General features: G+C 37.5%; 1 protein-coding gene across 5 annotated transcripts in view; it reads right to left on the bottom strand.

The window, feature by feature from the left end:
* Positions 1–967: 967 nt before the first annotated feature.
* Positions 968–19,362, bottom strand: part of ARHGAP6 (Rho GTPase activating protein 6) — a 310,565-nt gene continuing 292,170 nt past the window's right edge. For all 5 annotated transcript variants that reach the window (XM_032207446.1, XM_032207443.1, XM_032207442.1 and 2 more), the window contains 5 exons: positions 17,881–18,060; positions 12,296–12,393; positions 5,753–6,015; positions 3,413–3,493; positions 968–2,318 (listed from right to left, as the gene is read on the bottom strand). In XM_032207446.1, coding sequence (XP_032063337.1) covers positions 1,612–2,318; positions 3,413–3,493; positions 5,753–6,015; positions 12,296–12,393; positions 17,881–18,060 — 1,329 coding nt within the window. In that variant the 3' untranslated portion in view covers positions 968–1,611. The remainder of the gene's footprint in view (positions 2,319–3,412; positions 3,494–5,752; positions 6,016–12,295; positions 12,394–17,880; positions 18,061–19,362) is intronic.

Genomic DNA, 19,362 nt, shown 5'->3' with positions numbered 1-19,362 from the left:
CTTTTATGATGGCTTTTAAGCCTTAGACACAAGCAAAACCTGGGATCTTGTATATTTAAGTCATATCTAAAAGTGGTCTTTAGGGCCCTAAGCCTCTTAGATGTTTTTAACAGAGATACTCAGGAACATGATAAAAACACATCAGTTTTTACATAAACCTTACTAAAAAAAAAAAAAAAAAAAAAAAAAAAAAAAAAAAAAGAGAGCAAAAATATGCTCATTGTTTTGCTTAGCCTTTTATTCCATCATTATGGCACAAGATAGAACTTAAACACAACATCACTGAATAAGTTTTCAACTTCATTAAAATTTTATAAAATGTTTTATAAAATTCTTTTGATATGATACTTTCCCTTATCAAGTGATAACATAATTTTCTCTACAATACTGAAGTACATTGCCACCTGCTGGCCACAAACGTTTTTGCAATTTAAAAACACCAGAAGGCGTATAAAACATCAATATTTAACAATGCAGCATACAGTTATTGAAGTACTATTGACCCAGGCTTTGGCACAATATTTATAGAAACACAGCTGTGAACTTCTCCAAATGGCATGTTCATTTCCGAAATTCTGTGACTCCCTTTTGCTAGCATCTCTGTCTTTATTTTTCTTTTCACTTTGTCTAACTTACTTAATGCTGAAGCTTTGCTATTTTAAAGGAAAAGCCATATTCTTTCTCAGTCATTACACACCTCAATTTATCGGGTTTGGTTTTCTAAAATTTGGATTCCAGTTTATTGTTTTAGAACAATACATAAAATGATACATTTATAAATATATATATTATATCCTGTATACATAACATTGTTTTTCCTCTAGAATGGGAGGGCAGACCTTTGCACTACATCTTTAGTTGGTTTATGCATGGCCTTGCTCTTGATCTTCTGAACTGCTTCCTACCAGAATCTAAAAAAAATATTTTTACAATCTAACTTGTATCAAATTTTAATTTTGTTTGAAAATATATTTATAAGAAAAATAAAAAATAAAAAGGTATTCCCCCCCCCCCCCTCGCTCACTATTACCTTTATAAAATATATGGCTTTTCATGTTCCTCTCTTAGTGTTTTTCAATAGGCAGTGAAATGAAGGACAACTTCCCCCCCTTAACATTTTTTTTTATATATAAGCACAGAAACCAGCTTGTGCACTTTCTATAGAATTCCAATGCATATCACGGTAATGTAAGTGCAGTGATTTAAAAAAAAGCAGTCATGACTGATTGACATCTGTATATGAAAACATAATATATGATTATCATACAATACCCATTACAGAATATACAATCATCAAAACTGCAGATATATAAATACATTTTTAGCCACATTGAAGCAACAGTTTTATCTTATACACAGTGTATGCATACAGAGTTATTAGACTAAAATTTTCATCTTTTTTTCTCAAAAGCTTGCTGAAAAACAGGAACATACTGTATTTGTAAATGGATTGCTTGACAGTGCTGTTAAGAAATTAAAGTGAACAAGGTTTAAAAAAATTATATGTAACTTAGTTGGTAGAAAACACACGAGCCCCCAGTTTTCCAACATGACTGTTGTTTTCCTATGAGAGGGAGGCAGAGTTATAAGTGGCAGTTCTGTCGAGTTTGATCATACAAGGGTTTCTGGGAGGGCATCAGGGTTATCAGCTGATAAAAGCTCCCAAATTTGCCATCTCTCTCTTTGCCAATCGTGCCAGTCTGGCTCTGAAACATTTTTACTGTTCTGATTGTGAGCTGCCGTCGAATAGATATTACCCACTTGAGTGTGCGGGGCCGATCGCTCCTGCCTGGAGATGGCCTGCTCAGGGGCTTTGGCTGCTGGTCCTCCAGCTGCTCTGGTCCCTGAACTTTTTTCCTGTCGTTGAAGTCTCCACAACGAGTGCAACGTTGAAGAAACGCCTGATCGCTGAGACAACACAGAGCTTGTTTTTGCTGGGCCAGGGTACGGGGGAGGTGGCCTCTCTTTTCTGTAGGAGGGCTTGGCCGTGCTCTGAGAACAACCCGCGTGTAAGTCATACTCAGTGAGGTCCTCCACACTGCTTAAAGTCAAGTGCCGCTCCGACTTTGAACGTGACTGGTCCAAGCTCCTACCGCTGGCTTCAATATGTGGGTTACTGCACACCCGAGACACTGCAGGATGGAGCTGACACTCGGGAATGGCAGCAGTTGTCTGACTCCTTCGCATGACTTGTCTGCTGCTGTCCAATTCGGAGGAGCTGCCTTGCCATCGAGGAGAATATATGGATAGGTTCCCCTGGGAAAGAGAGCACTGTCCAGGTCGCAGCAAGCTACTTTCATAAATGTTTCCATAAGAACCTGGGGTCCAGAGTAAGAAAGACAATGTCAGTCTGCACAGTCCTTTACATGACATTTTACAAGTTTCTGCTTTTTCCCTGTGTAATACCACAGAAGAATGATAGGGGCTTTTATCATTAGGCTACACAATTAAAAGTTTATCAGCCCCCTCCCCCACTGGCTGAACCTTTGAACCTGGGGACATAGAGCAACAGCCTTGCATTTTTCAGGCTACCAGATGGAGGGTAGAGCTAGGCTCTTTTCAGTGGTGCCCGGTGCCAGGACAAGAGGTGCTGGGCACAAACTGGAGCACAGGAGGCTCCCTCTGAGCACCAGGCAGCACTTCTGTGCTGTGTGGGTGATGGAGCACTGGCACAGGCTGCCCGTGAGGCTGTGGAGACTCCTTCCCTAGAGACACTCAAAAGCCACTTGGACATAGGCCTGGGCAACCCAGCCTGTCTGGCCCTCCTTGGGCAGGGCTTGGATCAGATGAGTTCCTGAGGTTCCTTCCAACCTCAGCCATTCTGTTATTGTGTGAACCTCTAATGTTTCTGATCTAAACTGTGTCTATTGCATTTCTGGGTGACTCAAGGACTTTGCTCTAACATAAAGCCTTACAGCACACAGCATCTTTCGATGCAGAAAGTGTTTCAGTCTTACAGTTTCTTTGTGAGGTGGGTGCAGATTGCAGGAAAAACAAAAGGCAGAACGGGTCAATAACTTGTCAAGACCATGCTATTCCCAGGCAGAGCCAGAGCTTCCAGCCTCACAGGCTGTGCTTATGCCACTACTGCAGCTACTTTCAAGTCTCCACCAGGTGTCCAGCTTCTAGTGAGTTTTAGAACTACATAAAACTGTTTTCTGAAGTAATTTGAAGATGACTCTTTAAATTATTTTCTAGCAGCTTGAAATACTTTCACATTTGTAAAATCATTGTGCTTCTCTGTATTTTATTGAACAACCCTTTAAAAGTCCAAGATCTGGTAAGTGGCTTATGTACAAATTTAACTCTCAGCAACATGAGTTCTCCTATTTGTTTCACTGTGATTTCTCAAAACATGGAACATTTATGCTTTTATTAGCTTTGTGTTTAAAACTTCTGAGAAATTTCTGACCTGTAATTCCCGTATCTTTGCAGCCACTTTTCAGTGTTGAGTGCCAGGTGCCCCAGATATCAAAATGATCTTCTGAAACATCTGAATAGGAAGAAGAGCAGGAAGAAGATGGTGAATCAGTACTTTTAAAACCATTATTTAAAAACACATAAATAGAATATTAAGTTGAATTGACATAAAATTTTATGTAAAATATCAGAGTTGATAACATATGCAACTGGCTTACTAACACAAACAGAACAAATGTATTGTCTGCAATTACTTGCTGTTTCAGGCTCAGATCGTGTAATGAATTTAGTGCACTGTCTTATGGATAGGACATCTGAGCTTGCTGAGAGAGTGAAATTTCCATTGTCTTCTGCCTTAATGAAGTTGTAGAATCACAGAATGGTTTGGGTTGGAAGGGACCTTAAAGATCACCTAATTTGACCCCCCCTGCCATGAGCAGGGACACCTCCCAGTAGATCAGGTTGCCCAGGGCCTCATTCAACCTGACCTTGAACACCTCCAGGGATGGGTCATCCACAGCTTCTCCGGGCAACTAACCTGTTCTGGTGCCTCACCACTCTCTGAGTAAACAATTTTTTCTTAATATCTAATCTAAAACTATCCTCTTTTAGTTTTAAGCCATTACTCCTTGTCCTATCTGTACACTCTGTGACAAAGAGTTCCTCCTCAGCTTTCCTGTAGCCACCTTTAGGTACTGGAAGGCTGCTATAAGGTCTCCCTGGAGCCTTCTCTTCTCCAGGCTGAACAGCCCAATTCCCTCAGCCTGTCTTCATAGGAGAGGTGCCCCAGCCCTCTGATCATTCTCATGGACCTCCTATGGACTCATTCTAATATATCCATGTCCTTCCTGTGTTGGGGGACCCAGAGCTGAATGCAGCACTTCAGATGGGGTTTCAAAAGAGTAGAGTAGAGGGGGAGAACCGCCTCCCTCGACCTGCTGGCCATGCTTCTTTTGATGTAGCCCAGGATATGGTTGGCTTTCTGGGCTGCAAAAGTGCATTGCTGGTTCGTGTTTAGTTTCTCATCAAACAACAGCCCCAAGTCCTCCTCCTCAGGGCTGTTCTCAGTGCATTCTCTGCCCAGTCTGTATTTGTGTGAATGGGAAATTTGTACAAAACAGGAAGGTTTGGTCAAGAAAAGTTAGTTCATGTACTTTTTTAAGGAAAAGAATGCTCCCTCAAACAGCCCCACCAGCCACTGTAAGGCATGCTCTAGCAACCTGCATCTTGGGTCTTACAAGAAAGTGCTGTCACATAACAGAGATTTAATCAAATGCACATGTCACTTGTGCTGGATTCTAACCATTTTGTGCCATTTTTGGATTTCATCTGGCAGAAAAGAAATTTCCTAATTCATCATGGTCAACTTTGTGATGCATATTACAGTCCAAAAGATGGTTAATACGATAAAGTTTCATGTGATTTCCTGTTGATAACTAACTAGAAACCTAACCACATTTTGAAGCCTATTCAGAGATTTAGATGCTGAATACATCTAAATAATACCCAGTGGCATTTATAAAGTATACAATTGAGATAATAGTCTAAATCCCATTAATTCCAAAAGGGAATTTAATGACCTAACCACTGCTTCTGAAACCAAATGTTTTTTAAAATGCCACCAAACAGTTATCTGTACCACTAAGCACTGAAATTCCTTAAAGTTTGGCTTATTACACATGTATTTCATGAAAGTAGTTATTAATATTGTTTTACATTTTAAAATGAAAATCATCTGAGAGTGCAGGTGAGCCATCAGCTTTAACAACAGTTCTTTACAGAAGAAATCATTCAGGTGTGCACTCCCTAGACATGTATGGAAATTATGGATCCCTCCTCTAGTATTGCTAGATGTGTTATTGGTAACAGATGTAAAGCTGTGCAGCTCAGCTATGTTCTACGATGCAATGGAGCTGAGGTCGTTCTTTTCAATTGGAGAAAATTTACAGCATGATGTCTTAAACTCAGATTTTTCCAAAGTCTAGAGCATAAGCTTGTAGGTATTACAGTCCTGCCAAGCAGCACTAGAAAAAAAGTCTTTACAAGGCTGAAGAGCAGGACATACAGAGTTCTGCTTTACTAAACAAAAGCTCCAAGTTTTGACAAATGCCACACTAGGAGCATCCCTAGCAGCTGTCTAAGCTAAAGAGGAGGACTGAGCAAACACTTAAAGCTCAACAGGAAAAAAAAATTAAAAAAAATCATTTCTTGTGAGATTGTTACACTACAATAACCTGAAGTCTTGATAGCTGACAATATAGAGCAGACGCTTTACAGATACTTCAGAAGCCTATGTTGGTCACTTAGAAAGTGGAACAGGAGCAGGATATACCTTTTCCAGCCTGTGATGCAGAAGAATTCTCCTTTGTCTTAGGCTGCAAATGACCAACCAGGGTGTACTGTTCAGGCACCCTGTACAGCTTATCTGGACTGCGGGCAACTTCTTCTTGCGTTGCCATCAGTGAGCGTTCAGAAAGTACTGGGGAGTTGTTGTCATACGGGGAGACATCTCCGCTCGAAGCTTTGTTGGAGTCTGTGGAAGAGTGTCTTTCTCCTGTGGAGTAGGAACCTTCTGACCGCAGCATCTCAGGACTTCTGGGAAATATTGTTAAACAAACTACTGTTAATGAAAAATGCTTTATTTTCACAGCTACAGGTGCAGTTTGACATCATACAGATAAAATTAAATGCAAAAGTATGATCACAGGTGCTGAAATGAAAACACTTCAGAAGCAGTATAGAGGTGAATTTTCCATGAGTAAAACTTCTGCCATGAAGTGGCCAGCAGAGGCCACTAAAAATCAAAAGATGTTGCTATCATGAAAAAAACAACGAAAACCACACAATCATACACTTCACCACAGGAAATTAAACAGTGAATCAATTCCTTATGTTACCTTGACAATTCTGCTTGTTGCAACAATAAATCTGAGGGCATGATGGGGAAGATTAGTTTGATGATAAGCAGGATGCTAAAATCACTTCTTCCATTCTAAAGTAATACACAGCCACTGAAATCAAATACTTAGCTCATCTCTAACACTGTGAGAAGGATCCTCCTCTAGAGGCACCAGAAGGTAAATATTCTACAAAGTACTACCAGATATATCTATCGTATTTCTGATGGAGGCAGCAAACAATTGGCTCTGGCAATAACTTCTAGAACTTCTTTCACCATTTCAGCATAGACTGCATTTAATTTCAACCAAAAAAAGAAAAAAAGAAAAAAGTACACGAAACACCCACCAAAACGTACATCCCAGGCTCAGAAAGAAACCCCTCTTTTTTGAAAGTGTGTTGGGGACACTGAGGGAGATTTCTTGAACTGTTACTGTTTATTATGTAGACGAGGCAATCTGTAAGCTATGGAACCTCCCAAAGCATATGTAGCATATGTAGAAATACTCTGTAAACAAACATACTTTTTTTTCTTTTTTTTTTTTTTTCCCCTGTTGTATGCCCATAATTTATATTTTTATTATTCCTTTTTTTTTTTTCATTTCTCTGAACCTTGATCTTTGTTTCTTAGATGCTTATCTTATGCTTGCTGTTCTCTTGAACAAAACACTTTTTATCAGTGACCTCACATTAATATCTGGTCTGATTGCATGTGTTAATACAGAGGGTCTTTCTTGTATACTGAAAACGGCCAGCCCTTCTCAGAGTCAAATCCAAAGACAGCTTGAACTCAGTGAGCAGCCAAAGCACATTATTTGTTATGGAACAATAACCCTCTTTCCAGACAAATGAAGTAAAACTGAGGAAGGAAAATAAAGAAAACACACAGTGGTAAGACAGGCTAGCCACAGCAGACTAAAGATTAATACACAGATACTGACAAAACTTAATACCACTTTGAAGCAGTGTTTTTTTTTTTCCCCTTATTGACTTACAAGTGCTGTGTCCCACAACATAAAATATATACACTCAACATCATGATTATTCTGTTCTGTTTTTCAATATATTTTTTTTTCCCCTTCAGTGTAAAAGGAACCATAAAACATTAGGATTGAATTAATAATGTTGTCTCCTAGTTATCTCCCAGCAAGAAAACCACCACTGAACTGATCCTGAACCGTAACTGGGGCCAACTCACAAAACCAGAGTTGCCATTTAGCTAAGCAGCACTGTCCCAGGCACTGTCCCCTGGGAACAGCATGGCTGGCATGGTAATGTTGGAGAGTCATTAAAACTAATTGTAAATCATGCCTCAGTTATCTAACTTCCCATCTCAGCTTCCCAGATGAAGACGAGCACAGGGTGAATTAATCTACAGTCACAAACTGAAGCCACAGTATTTAAACTGGATTTTAAATTTGTAAAATGTTATAACAAACTAAAACACTTCTTTCTTTCTTTCTTTCTTTTTCCCTTTTCCTTAAGTTCTTAAAAAACAAAACAAAACAAAACAAAACCACACAACCAAAACCAACAAAACCAACACAACAACAAAACACTTAAGCAGTGAGTGTGAGGTAAAATGACATGCATTTAAGCAATGTCTCAAGGAATTTTAAGAGAGTCAGAAAGATCTGAGAGGAAAGGGGAAAACTGTTGGTATCTGCAGATTTCCTGTGACCAAAATTCTTTCTTTCCAGCTTTCTAGACTGAGTGTGATCTAAACCTCATCCTATTACCATACAGATTTGCTTAACACTTACACTGGCACCAGTGAGGCTTATCTCATGTAAATCTTTACAGGACCAGAACCTAACTATGTTGCACAGGGCAAAGGAGGTATTGGACCATTTAGCCATGGCAAGGTAACACAAGGAAGGAGGGGAAAGAAATGCAAATGAAAGAATGTGGGAACAAAAACTTGATCTTTGTGAAACACTGATTAAATGTCTTACCTTGAATGATCTCTTATAGTCTAGCTTGTCTCAAGACAGAGCTCCTGATAAAAATTTACTTAAATGGAAACTGTCAAGTTTTTGGAAACGTCCGAACATTCAAGTTTCTAACCTCATTTACTATTTCTGCTAGTAAACCCATGCAATTATTTACATCTAATATAATTTTCAAATTTCTTTAGAAAAAAAGTCTTAAAGAAAATTCCTGTAGACTCTGCTAATCTTACTCTAAGAAACCATCAAAATGGATTAAATACTATACAGCTGGAAATTGATCTCATACATTTGCTTTACATACATAACCTTAAGATGATATTTAGGAACAAAAGTCTTTGGCTTGCAGCTTTCCAAATAAAACATAAATCTCCATATGTTCCTTAAAACAAAAATTTTGCATCTGATTTGTTTACAGTTTCAGTTAATTATCAAAGAGATATTAATTAGTCTTCTCCTAGATAATTGTGAGACTGTCTACCTATATGTTGGGGAAAAAATAAATATAGAGGCAAATGTAAATACTGCTTAGGATACATACCTATATGCAGCCTATGAATAAGGGCAGATTATGAGTCCCATTAAGAATAATAGAAAATTGTGTGTTACTAAAGGTGAGAAATGGGAAGGCAAGTGAAATATTTTCTACAGGTTTTGAACTACATTATGGAAAAGATTTAATAAGTGGTTAGGTGCATGCATCTGACTAAAAGGTTTGAAAGCTGCAGAAAGAACTTACACAGCACTGGTTCAAAACTACTATTTCAGATTCCAAAACAAAAATTGACTATGCTGTTAAGGAGTTTTTAACTGGCATCCTTCTGAATTTGTCATCCACCAGAGTCTACAAGCATGGGTGACTTGCAAAAATGTTAATAACAATAATTACTTCTACTGAGGACATTCCTACTTTTCCATTGGCATCAAGGCCATCAAAACCAGAAATCCCATTTTAGTTTTGGCAGAAATACTTTTCTGCTACAACTTAAAGTTTCTGAGAAGAAAAACAATTATTTCTTATAAGAGGCAAATCATACACAGTTTGATGGCTTGGCAGCATGAAGTAGCCATTTCCATATATATTGGAAGTGCCACCAACAAAACAGATTATTGCAGGATTATGATGTGGTTGCTACTGTAACAGGATAGAGTACTCAATGATTCAGGAAGCCTCTGTGTTTAAACATACTGGAAAATTAAAAACTATTATAGAAACTAGTATGGAAATTTAAAAAAAAATAATAATATGAAAATTAAAAACTACTGTATGGCCTCATCTTGGGTGCCACAAGTTTGGGTGAGCAACCCAAACCTATCGTTGCTATAAAAAGCACTCGAAAATTGCACAAATTTAAAACACATTTACTCTAAAACTACTCTGTATCACTCTGTACCTAAAATAACTCTAAAACACATTTATTCTATCTATTAACCATGATAAGCAATAAATAGTCATAAGAAACATTTTATTTTTGTGTTAGTTTAAAGATGCTTCATCTTACAGCTGGAAACTTCAAATTCCATTGTCATCAAGCCAACATACAAAAACGTTGGGAAAGTCATCCACAAAAGCAGACTTCATAATTGCAGCCACTGGTAATTAGTGCTTTACCACGACCAACTTCCATAAACTCCCTGACACATCAGTTCATGATGCTCAACTCTTAAGAGAACTGAAATATGAGGAACAACTGATTTGTCCTCCTTTGAGGAGGAAAAGAGATTGTTTTCTATTAGATTAGAACCAAGAAAGCATTTGCAGTAACATCAAAAGCAGAGATGCAAGGGCATTTGCAGAAGCAGGACCTTCAGTGCAAGAAATATAACATTAAAGTCTTGAAATTGATTCCACACACTGTGTTATGCAGCCAACCAGCTTTTATGATGAAGATTCTCTCAAGAATATCTAAAGTTTTCTGTTCCATGGGTCCAAATTTGGAATGTGCTCTTGAGTATATAGTCAAGGAAATTTCAGGAGTTGTACGGACATATTTTGGAAGCTCATTGTTATGAAATCAAGACAAATATCTCCTTGTTTTCTGCTTTCTCACACTTCTTACAGGAAAAATAACTAGCAAATATGTATCCTCAAAACTGATATTACATCCTGAAAAAGATTAATCTCTTAAGAGCATCACACTTCAAGCGATAACACTAAGCAACATTCACTCTAATAGCCTGGAATATCTTAACCAAGAAGTTGCAATCACAGTGAAAACATATTTCATTAACATTAAGAATAAATAGCTTACATGATACCAGAGTAGAAGACAAATGAGAGATAGCAAGCTTTTCCTATCTCATGCCTCATCTGCCAATTACTGAAAACACAATAAATTGGTACTAGTGTAGCCATAATGCTCCTATTTGGTTTAGTAACCTTTTCTTACAAAACCCTTTTGTCAGTTGTGACCAGCTTTGCACAAAAGATCTATTTTCTCCTGTAGGTGTGCATATTGACTGAAAAGTAAGGAAGCTAATGGAAAGGTCAATTAACTTAAAGGAAACTGGATCTAACAATAACCTGTTTTATCCACAATGATTTGTGATGTAAATTTATGCTCAATTAGCTTGTGAATCCACGTGAGATACAATTTTATGTCTTTCTATTACAGACAGTGAAATCCATCATTAATTTTTTTATAGGCTTGTGTCACAAATATGATCATTTCAAACTAAGAGCTTAAAGAAAAGTCTCTAGAGAGTACCATATTATTACCATATGTGACATGATTTTCAGTGCCTCTCCTAACTGTTGCCTTAGACCATGGCAAGTGTGAAACAAGTGTAAAAGACAATTAATAACTAATTATCTGGCATTTCTTGTGAATCAAATATATACATGGTTAGTTGATGTCAGTCAGACAAACTAACTGAAATTATTTCTTAACTGTAGTACACTAAGGAAACACACACAGACAATTATCACAGATCAGATGATATGTGATAATTTGCTACTGCATGTTATGTATTCATGTGGCTAAACTAACATCCTTCACAACACAATATATTCTGCATGTTATAAAGAAGCCTTTTTCCCTCATGTATTAATTGTACTATTTCTTTCAATACATTCTCCTTCAAAGCTAAGCACACTATTACCTCCAACAGTACAATGTTCAGAGGGAGAGAAAAAAAAAATCATAGCTGACTGTACAAATTCAATTTTAACTATATTCTGAATGCACTAGGCACTTTCCACACACACACACACAGGAAGACAAAGCTCAATCTGTCCCAGAGAGCTTAGAGTCTAGGAAACCTCTTAAAAGTTACTTAAAACAAGCTGGTCAAATTTTGTAATTTTAGGGTCTGGCATATTGGGATTCACTAGAATAAAGGCAATGAATGTGTGTCCCTTGAGAAAGCCAGGAGTCCTGTTAATCCAAATGTACAAAGTCACAGCATTAAGGCACACGGGTGTAGGCATACATAAACCATACACAAAGTTAGAAGATGTTATGTAACATAACTGCAACATAATCATAGTGACTGGTATGATTTTTTTCTCTTCATGTTTCACAAAGCATACAATTAAATCATACTCAAAGAGTTTCCATACATCCACTGCTGCAGCAGTTGACTTGTTTACCAATGCTCTACCTAGGTCACAAGTGTATACAATAGGAAAAGAACAACAAACTGGCCAAACGGCTAGCCGTGACCATGTTAAGGCACTCTAGGGTGTGTTTCAAGGATACCGTAATACAAGCCTCCTGTTACTGAAGACTACAACAAACCCAAGACATGAACCAGCTGATTACTAGTATACATCCTGTCAGTTAATAGTGTCAGTTAATAGTTAAAAATGCAATCTTTGCTTTGAATCGCGAAACAAGGTTTGTCTTTAGAAAACATTGTACAAGAGTCATAATTTCTTTGGCAGAGTCTGTTTAATGGGGAAGATATTTCTACTCCACTGTAGACAGTGCATAAAAGCTGTGGAAAACTACAACCTTTTGAATGCTTCCAGTGGGAGATAGAAATTCCCAGCAGAAACAGGGATGATGAAAAAACAGATTACTCACGATGACTGGGAAGCTTTCCTCCTCAACAAATAGTCCACAACATCTGGGTCAGTCTCTAATAGGCTAATAAGAACTTCATTTTGTAGGTCAGGGGAAACCTATGAAGACAACAAAAATACTTAATTGGAGATTAATAACTTTTAAATACATTAATTTTTGTACTATGCTGAAACTAAAAGATCAAGTACAGTTACATTTACAGAGAGTATATTAAAATAAATATTCAGACACTTCCACTTAAATGAGAAGTTTCATGTAACAGATGCAGTAGGACTGAAGATCGCTTTGTACGAAGTCAAATGCTGATTACTGTTGAAAATCCTACTAGTACCCAGTTGGGTATTACATCTGATAACAAGAGTGCAATTACTTATGTATTGTAATCTCAAAAACCCCAATTCAAGGTCCTTATCTTCTAACTCCATTCAAAAATCTAGGGATATTCATACATTTAAATTCCAAGCAACTATACTTCTCTTGTTCTAGAAACAACATGAGATGTAATTACAGAGGAAGGAGAATGTTTCTTCATATATTCCATGGTATTTGGCTTATCTATGCCCCTGTAATATGGAAATTTCACGGTGACTGCTCTGTCTCTGAAGTTCTTCCATTGTTTTATTTCAGAGACAGCTGCTTAAGGTCAACATTTTTCTAAATTAAGTCTTAAAAACATGTAATGTTCAGATATCTGTATGGCCAAATCCTGGGATCGAGACACATTTAAAATCTGCTTAGGGCCTATTGGAACTTGAGCAGTTCATGCATTTTCATTCCACTGATAGATCTTTAGTGGTACTTATGTCACAGGAAAATGAGAGCGTCTATCCCTCTTATACCATACTACTACAGTTATACGTAGAAACTATCATAGCTATTCTGTACTTGGGAAATACAGTATGGATAGTTATAATGAATCTACCTGTCTGATGTAAAATTGCTTAAATTACAAAGTTTATCTGTTCACTACTCAGGTTAACAAGTAGGTCCTGTTGGATCTCCAGCCACTCTGGACTTTGGATAATAGCAACACTCAGCCAGAAGCTGTGCCATCTTCCTCTGGAGTTTGGCTTTCTTATTTGCAAACTCCCTCTAGTGCACTTTATATGAAGACAAACCTTCAAAACATTTGAAACCTTCAGCTGTTGAAGGATATAACATCTCCTGGGGAGGTGGCACTCCAAAATCTTCCCAAGTAAACTTTGTACTTCCAGTTGCATTTTATAATGCAATCAATCTTTGAGAGAATTTGTCCACATCACAGTCGAACATTTAGCTCACCCATCACAACACTCAAATGGATGAAACCATCTGAGAAACCTGAGCGAACAGCTCAGGTTCACTCATGACGGATGGAACTGGAGGTAAGACAATCTCAGCAAGGGGTCATCACTTGTGCAATCTGCTTCTGGATGCAATTTGTCAGAGCCTTTATCTTTTGACCTTCAGGTCACACCGCATGGGCCATTTATTCTCCCCGACATTTACTGGAAAATAGGAATAGAATTAGTAATAGATTCCCCGGGGGAATGCCTTGGTTTGGGAGGTATTTAGGGAATTACATTACAAAGAAGGCAAATTACTTTAAAAAAAATAATAATTTGAAAATAAATGAAGATATGCATCCTTTACGTCAAATTGATCCAAAACATCTATGAAAAATTTGTGTGACTATGACTATTTCTTTAAAAAAAAGATATGTTTGACCTCTAAGATAGAGAAATTTCTTACTGATGGCCATTGGTATTATGGTCTTTAAATACATTATGTTCTTTTTATAGGAACACATTTTTGGAAACCTGGTGCCCTGTGACTTGTCTGTTCAGATAGCATTTCCATACAGTAGATTTCACTCCAGATAAGATCTGGGGGCAAAGTTACTATTCACCTTAGTATCAAGTTGCTATACATGTAATAATTTACTGACTTTGTCAGAAAAAATAGAAATATATTTTCCATGACTTACAAGCAGTCTTTCATTTCATAAAAATAAAACTGAAAAAAGTTCCAACACACTGAAAGAATGTACAAAACCCAAACTTAACACTTAATCAAGTTATAGGACTTTTATCTGTGTGAATGGGGGCACACCAATCTATGATCCTTTAACTGGATTTGTACCGATGGTCTCCTTTGCTAGTTGTTTGGTTTTGGGTTTCCTCCTGTGAAGCAACTTAAATCTATTTGGTTAACTGACTTGCAAGTGTAGAAATGATATGCATGTAAGTGTTAATTTAAATTTGTAGAGAATTACTAAATAGGTATCTTCAGAAGATGTTACAGAGCTGAAATAATTTTTATTGAAATAACTGCTTAACTGGCAATTATGTCTGAGTAGATGGATGAGAACCTGAAATTCATGGACAAGGGTAAGTACACATGGGAAAACAAGGCTCTGCTGAAATAACAGTTTTTGCACCTGCTGATCACATACCTGGACTGATCAGTGGGCTTGGGCGCTCTCAGATGTCCTGTACAATCAGAGATATTCTGAGATTCTAAGGTTGGGTATCACAGCTACTGAGGCACAGAAGGGTGAAGGAACCTTTGTAGTCTTTGCTTTGTGCCATGCCATCCCTGTCTACTGAGTTGGCACAGAGAGGCTATATGACTGCCTCCTCAGTGGGGAGGCCATAGTAGCCTCTAACAATAAAAACAATAAATTTCAGACACTATGTTAGACACTTTTCTTTGCAGCAGAGATGGATTTGGGTACTGGATGATATAAATGCATGACTGAGCTGCTAAATGCATAAATTCATCCTTCATGCCCAGCTAAAGCCAATAAGGCAAAGTGTGGTCGTGTTCAGTCTCCCTGAATCCAATTTCTGGGCATTGTTCAGAGACTAGCAAAAAGCAGTTCCACAATATGGACTTATGCATCCCTGAGACTCACTGAAATTGATAGGAATTGGATATTAAGGACCTTAACATCACGGACTTAACAGCAAGGTCAGCATCTTTTATGCTGAATTCACGTTTGCATATTAGTGATGTTAATGGTAATTGCTTTAGGAATAAAAACAGACCTTGATAATCCCAAGTTGTTCTGAAAAACAGAGCATTTCACTGAAAGTCAGAGTCATTCTGATATGAACTACATAGCATGTGCTGTATTCCTATGTTTTCTTTCACAAATGGTGCTTCAGTTTTAATGCTGAAGTCAACTGGAGTTTTATAACTTCCCCATATACAACAGAAAGAAGAAAAAAAAAAAAAAAAAAAGCACAAAACCACCTTGGCATCAATATGCTATATGTTATGGCTGTAGCTGGATCCTCAAGTCCAGATGTTTCTCTTTTTAAGTAGCACAAATGTCAGGTATAAACAACACTCCTGGTTTGGCTCCACTCCTGTGGGTTTGGAAGATGAACTGCTTGCTGCCTGATTTCAAATGATTGGAGTCCCAGTACAATGTAATGTACAGGTCTTTTTCCTTTCCATGCATCAATTACCAAAGGATGCTCTGGGCTTAATCTTCAGAATGCAAAAAGTCTCCCTGTGCTGCCCAATTTTTTCATGCTAACATGAAAAGTTGACAGCAAACTCTCATAGAAGTTTTATAAAAATGCAACCATGAGCAATTTGACACAATCCTACAAATCAAATATCACATGGAAGTCTAGACATTAGTCCAGAAAACAGGCAGAACTTGCCAGGTTGTTTGTTAAACTATGGTAATGGGAAGAGTAAAAGCACTCAGAGATGCTCATCTGTTAGGCACTTCTGTAATTTCACATCAGTGTATTTCAGCTTTCAGGAGAGCATCTGAGACAGGTTTGCCTCTCTCTCACATGCAGATAGCCTTTTATTTTTAAATCTGGTTTTAATCTCTCTCCACAATCTGAAAAACTGCTCTAGAAAACGAAAGAGAACTTCTCTTTTTTTTCCATCATTGCGTTTAATCTTCAGCGAAAAATGCAAGCATTGATGAGGTAAGGGAATAAATTTGTCAAAATGAAAGGAGACCATATGTAGGTTAGTCTTATCCTAGACCCCACTCTTTCCACACTGAAAGTCTGGACATGAGCTTGAAGTACGATGTGCTGAGATGTCACTGTGCTGTGAAGTGTTCTTAAAGAGAAATAACAGTAAGTACATGTATGTTTCTAGTATTGCAAGTATTCTTATTCAAATATTATTTTAACCTTGTTAGTGCCATCCACGCTCTGGGCCAGCAGAACTGCTCACAAGAGTGCAGTTCTGTCACTTTCTTTTTGTGCTGTGGAAGTAAAACTAGCACCTAAAGTTTCCCCAAACTGGGTAGGGGGTTGAAGTGGTGGAAAGAGGAGACAGAGGAAGAGAGAGAGAGAGCACCTAACTAGAACAAGAATAAAAATAAAGCAAAGGATGTAATGAAAGGCAATACAGTGTTAAAGAAAAGATGAGAAAACCACAAAGAAATTAATCTCAGGATAAGATCAATAGACGGTGCTCGTCATTGCTTTGTCATGCTTTCATCCCTGTTGAAATCTGGTAGACACCTTCTCCTTACAGTACCATGTGTCCACCACTCCCACATTCCCACAATCCAGTCTTGTCCATCATCTCCCACCAATGCTGTATCTAGCACCCAGCTTTGCTGAAACACTAAAGGAAGTCTTCCAGAGTATTCCTCCTCCTGTGCTGGAAACAAATCTCCTCAGTATATACAGTGCTGCTTAGTTTCAAGACACAACAAACAAAACTGTTTTCAACTTTCCAAGTAATCTTTTTTTGTTAAGATATTTATGTCTACTAAAGTGAAGACAGGGTGGTGCCCACCACTAGGTCTGACTGGCTTCCGATATCCTGAACTAGGGCTCTGCCTCAGGCACAAATCACGCAAAACTGAACTATGATTTCATAGACAGAAAAAAAGATAAGGTCAGAGAATGAACTGACCAGGTCGCTGCTAGGCTTTACCAGTGTAATTTAACTAAGCTGAATCTTCAGTAGGCAACAGTATGTAGGAATTATTTGGCCAAAACATGTTGAAGTCCAAGGTCACCATCCCTTCTATGAAGAACCTCCTTGCTTCAGCAAGTGAACAGAGAAGTACTCAAGAACAGCACACATTTATGCATTACTCCTCTTATCCCACTGACAAATAAAAAAGCTTTGTCCTTCCTCTCCATGTGACCAACAAGAAAATCTTTGGTAAGGGAAGTTGTTCCTTAAATTAACCAAGGATCTCTTATCCCTGCAGAAAAATTAGCTCCCTGACTTCTAAACCTGTGAGATGAAAGGTCATTTTCAGTCTTGTCTTGAAAACTAATGAGCAATAATAATGTATTATTTAGCATACGATTGAATAAACAATTCCATCATTTCATTTACATACAGAGGAAGATAATTAAGTAAGATAATATTCTCACTGACATAGAAACAGTTCCTGGAAAGGTATAAGTACAAATTTTCAGTATTATTGCTTTCTGCAAAGCATTTGCCTTGATGGAAGACTATTTTGTTTACTAATACTAGTCGAGCTTAATTGAATGTTATTTCCACAGTTTATTTAATCCTTGTCTATTTTAATGCCAACCAGGTATTTCCTCATTTAACTTAAAAATGCCTAGAAGTCACAGAAGGAAACATCCACCTACCATAAAAAGGGCTTCGTAGTTTTCAATCATCTTTTGTACAACAGCTATGATAGCAGTACTCTCTTCAGCTCGAGCTGAACTCTGAACTGTGAATTCTTTGTCTGTAGATTTCTGCTTGTGCAACAGGTTAGGGCCAAAGATCGTAGCCAGGTTAAGTGATGTCATTTTGTTCCCAGTAATCTAGAAAACAGAATAGAAAGGAGGTGGGGTCTCCCAGGATCTAATGTATCCAGAGATTTATGTATATACACAAATACATGCAGACAAAACATTTGACAGATGGTTCATTCATCAAAACCAAAAGCAAGTACTAGTCAAAAATTTAACCATTTTCAGAAATGTGGAAACACTTTGTTTGGACATCTCCACAACAAGCACTGTGGATTTTCCTGACAAATTTTCAAATGGACTGGAGAAGAAGGTGAAAGTGCTGCCTGCTTTAATTCCCTGGCAGGTCAGCAGTGGTGTACTTCATCTGAACTTGGAGATACTGCCTCCTGCTTCACTTTCTTACCTTGTTACTGTCTCTTAAGACCCAATACTACGAATTGTTAGTTTTTTCAACTGGCAATCATGATATGAAACAGATACAGTGAAGAAAAGCCAACTTTTCCAAGTTTAAAAAGTTAAACAGTTTGGGTACTTGAGAAACATGCTCATTATTTTTATTACTATTTTCCTGATTTTTTGCTTGTTTCTGAGAACACACTGAATATTTACTTTTTTCTGGTTTTGTTTTTTACTTTCTTCTGCATCTACAACTCTGTGTCTAAAGAAGCAAGAGTAACCTGGTTTTGGAGGAAGTAGAAAGCTAGGAACAAGTACTACAGTAGACAGCAACTATATGAAAAACATGTCATAGAGGTTATTAAATCAATATTTTCATGGCAGATTTGCGAGTAGACTACTTTTTTCCCATTCTATTCATATAACAGAGCAAAAGACAGGGGTCATGTGCTTTCTCTCTGTATCTCCACTTGGTTGCCATTCTGGGAATGCAGAAGATGATGCCAGCAGTTTGACTATATAAGACTGCGAGTGAATTTTGATAGCTGAACCAGTAAATCATGAGGCTTTTTTCAAAGAACAAACAATATCATATGAGTTATTTTTTTTCAGCTATATCTGAACAAATTAATTTTAAAAAGGTCAGAATGAGGCACAAAAAGAGGCAGAAAATAGCATTTCAAGAAATGAGTGGGACAAAATTAATCCTTTCAAAGCAATATTTTTATTTTTTTATAATATGGCATCTACTGAACATTCCAGTTGAATTTACAACTGTCTACTCACTATACCTTTTTTTTTTTTAAGCAAAACGAAACAACTAAAGCTCAGCTTTAGCACAGAGCTGATAGTTAAAAATAAATAAAAAATAAAATAAAACCTTTTCCTTTTATCACTACTTAATCTTGCAAAGACATCTGCACCAAGTAGGTGCATGGTGGACAGTCATAACAAACATGTTAGTAATTTTTCCAG

The sequence above is a fragment of the Aythya fuligula genome, chromosome 1 (genome assembly GCF_009819795.1).
Source record: "Aythya fuligula isolate bAytFul2 chromosome 1, bAytFul2.pri, whole genome shotgun sequence".
Lineage (NCBI taxonomy): Eukaryota > Metazoa > Chordata > Aves > Anseriformes > Anatidae > Aythya > Aythya fuligula.
Note: the sequence above shows the minus strand (reverse complement) of the source record. Positions and strands in the feature narration are given on the sequence as shown.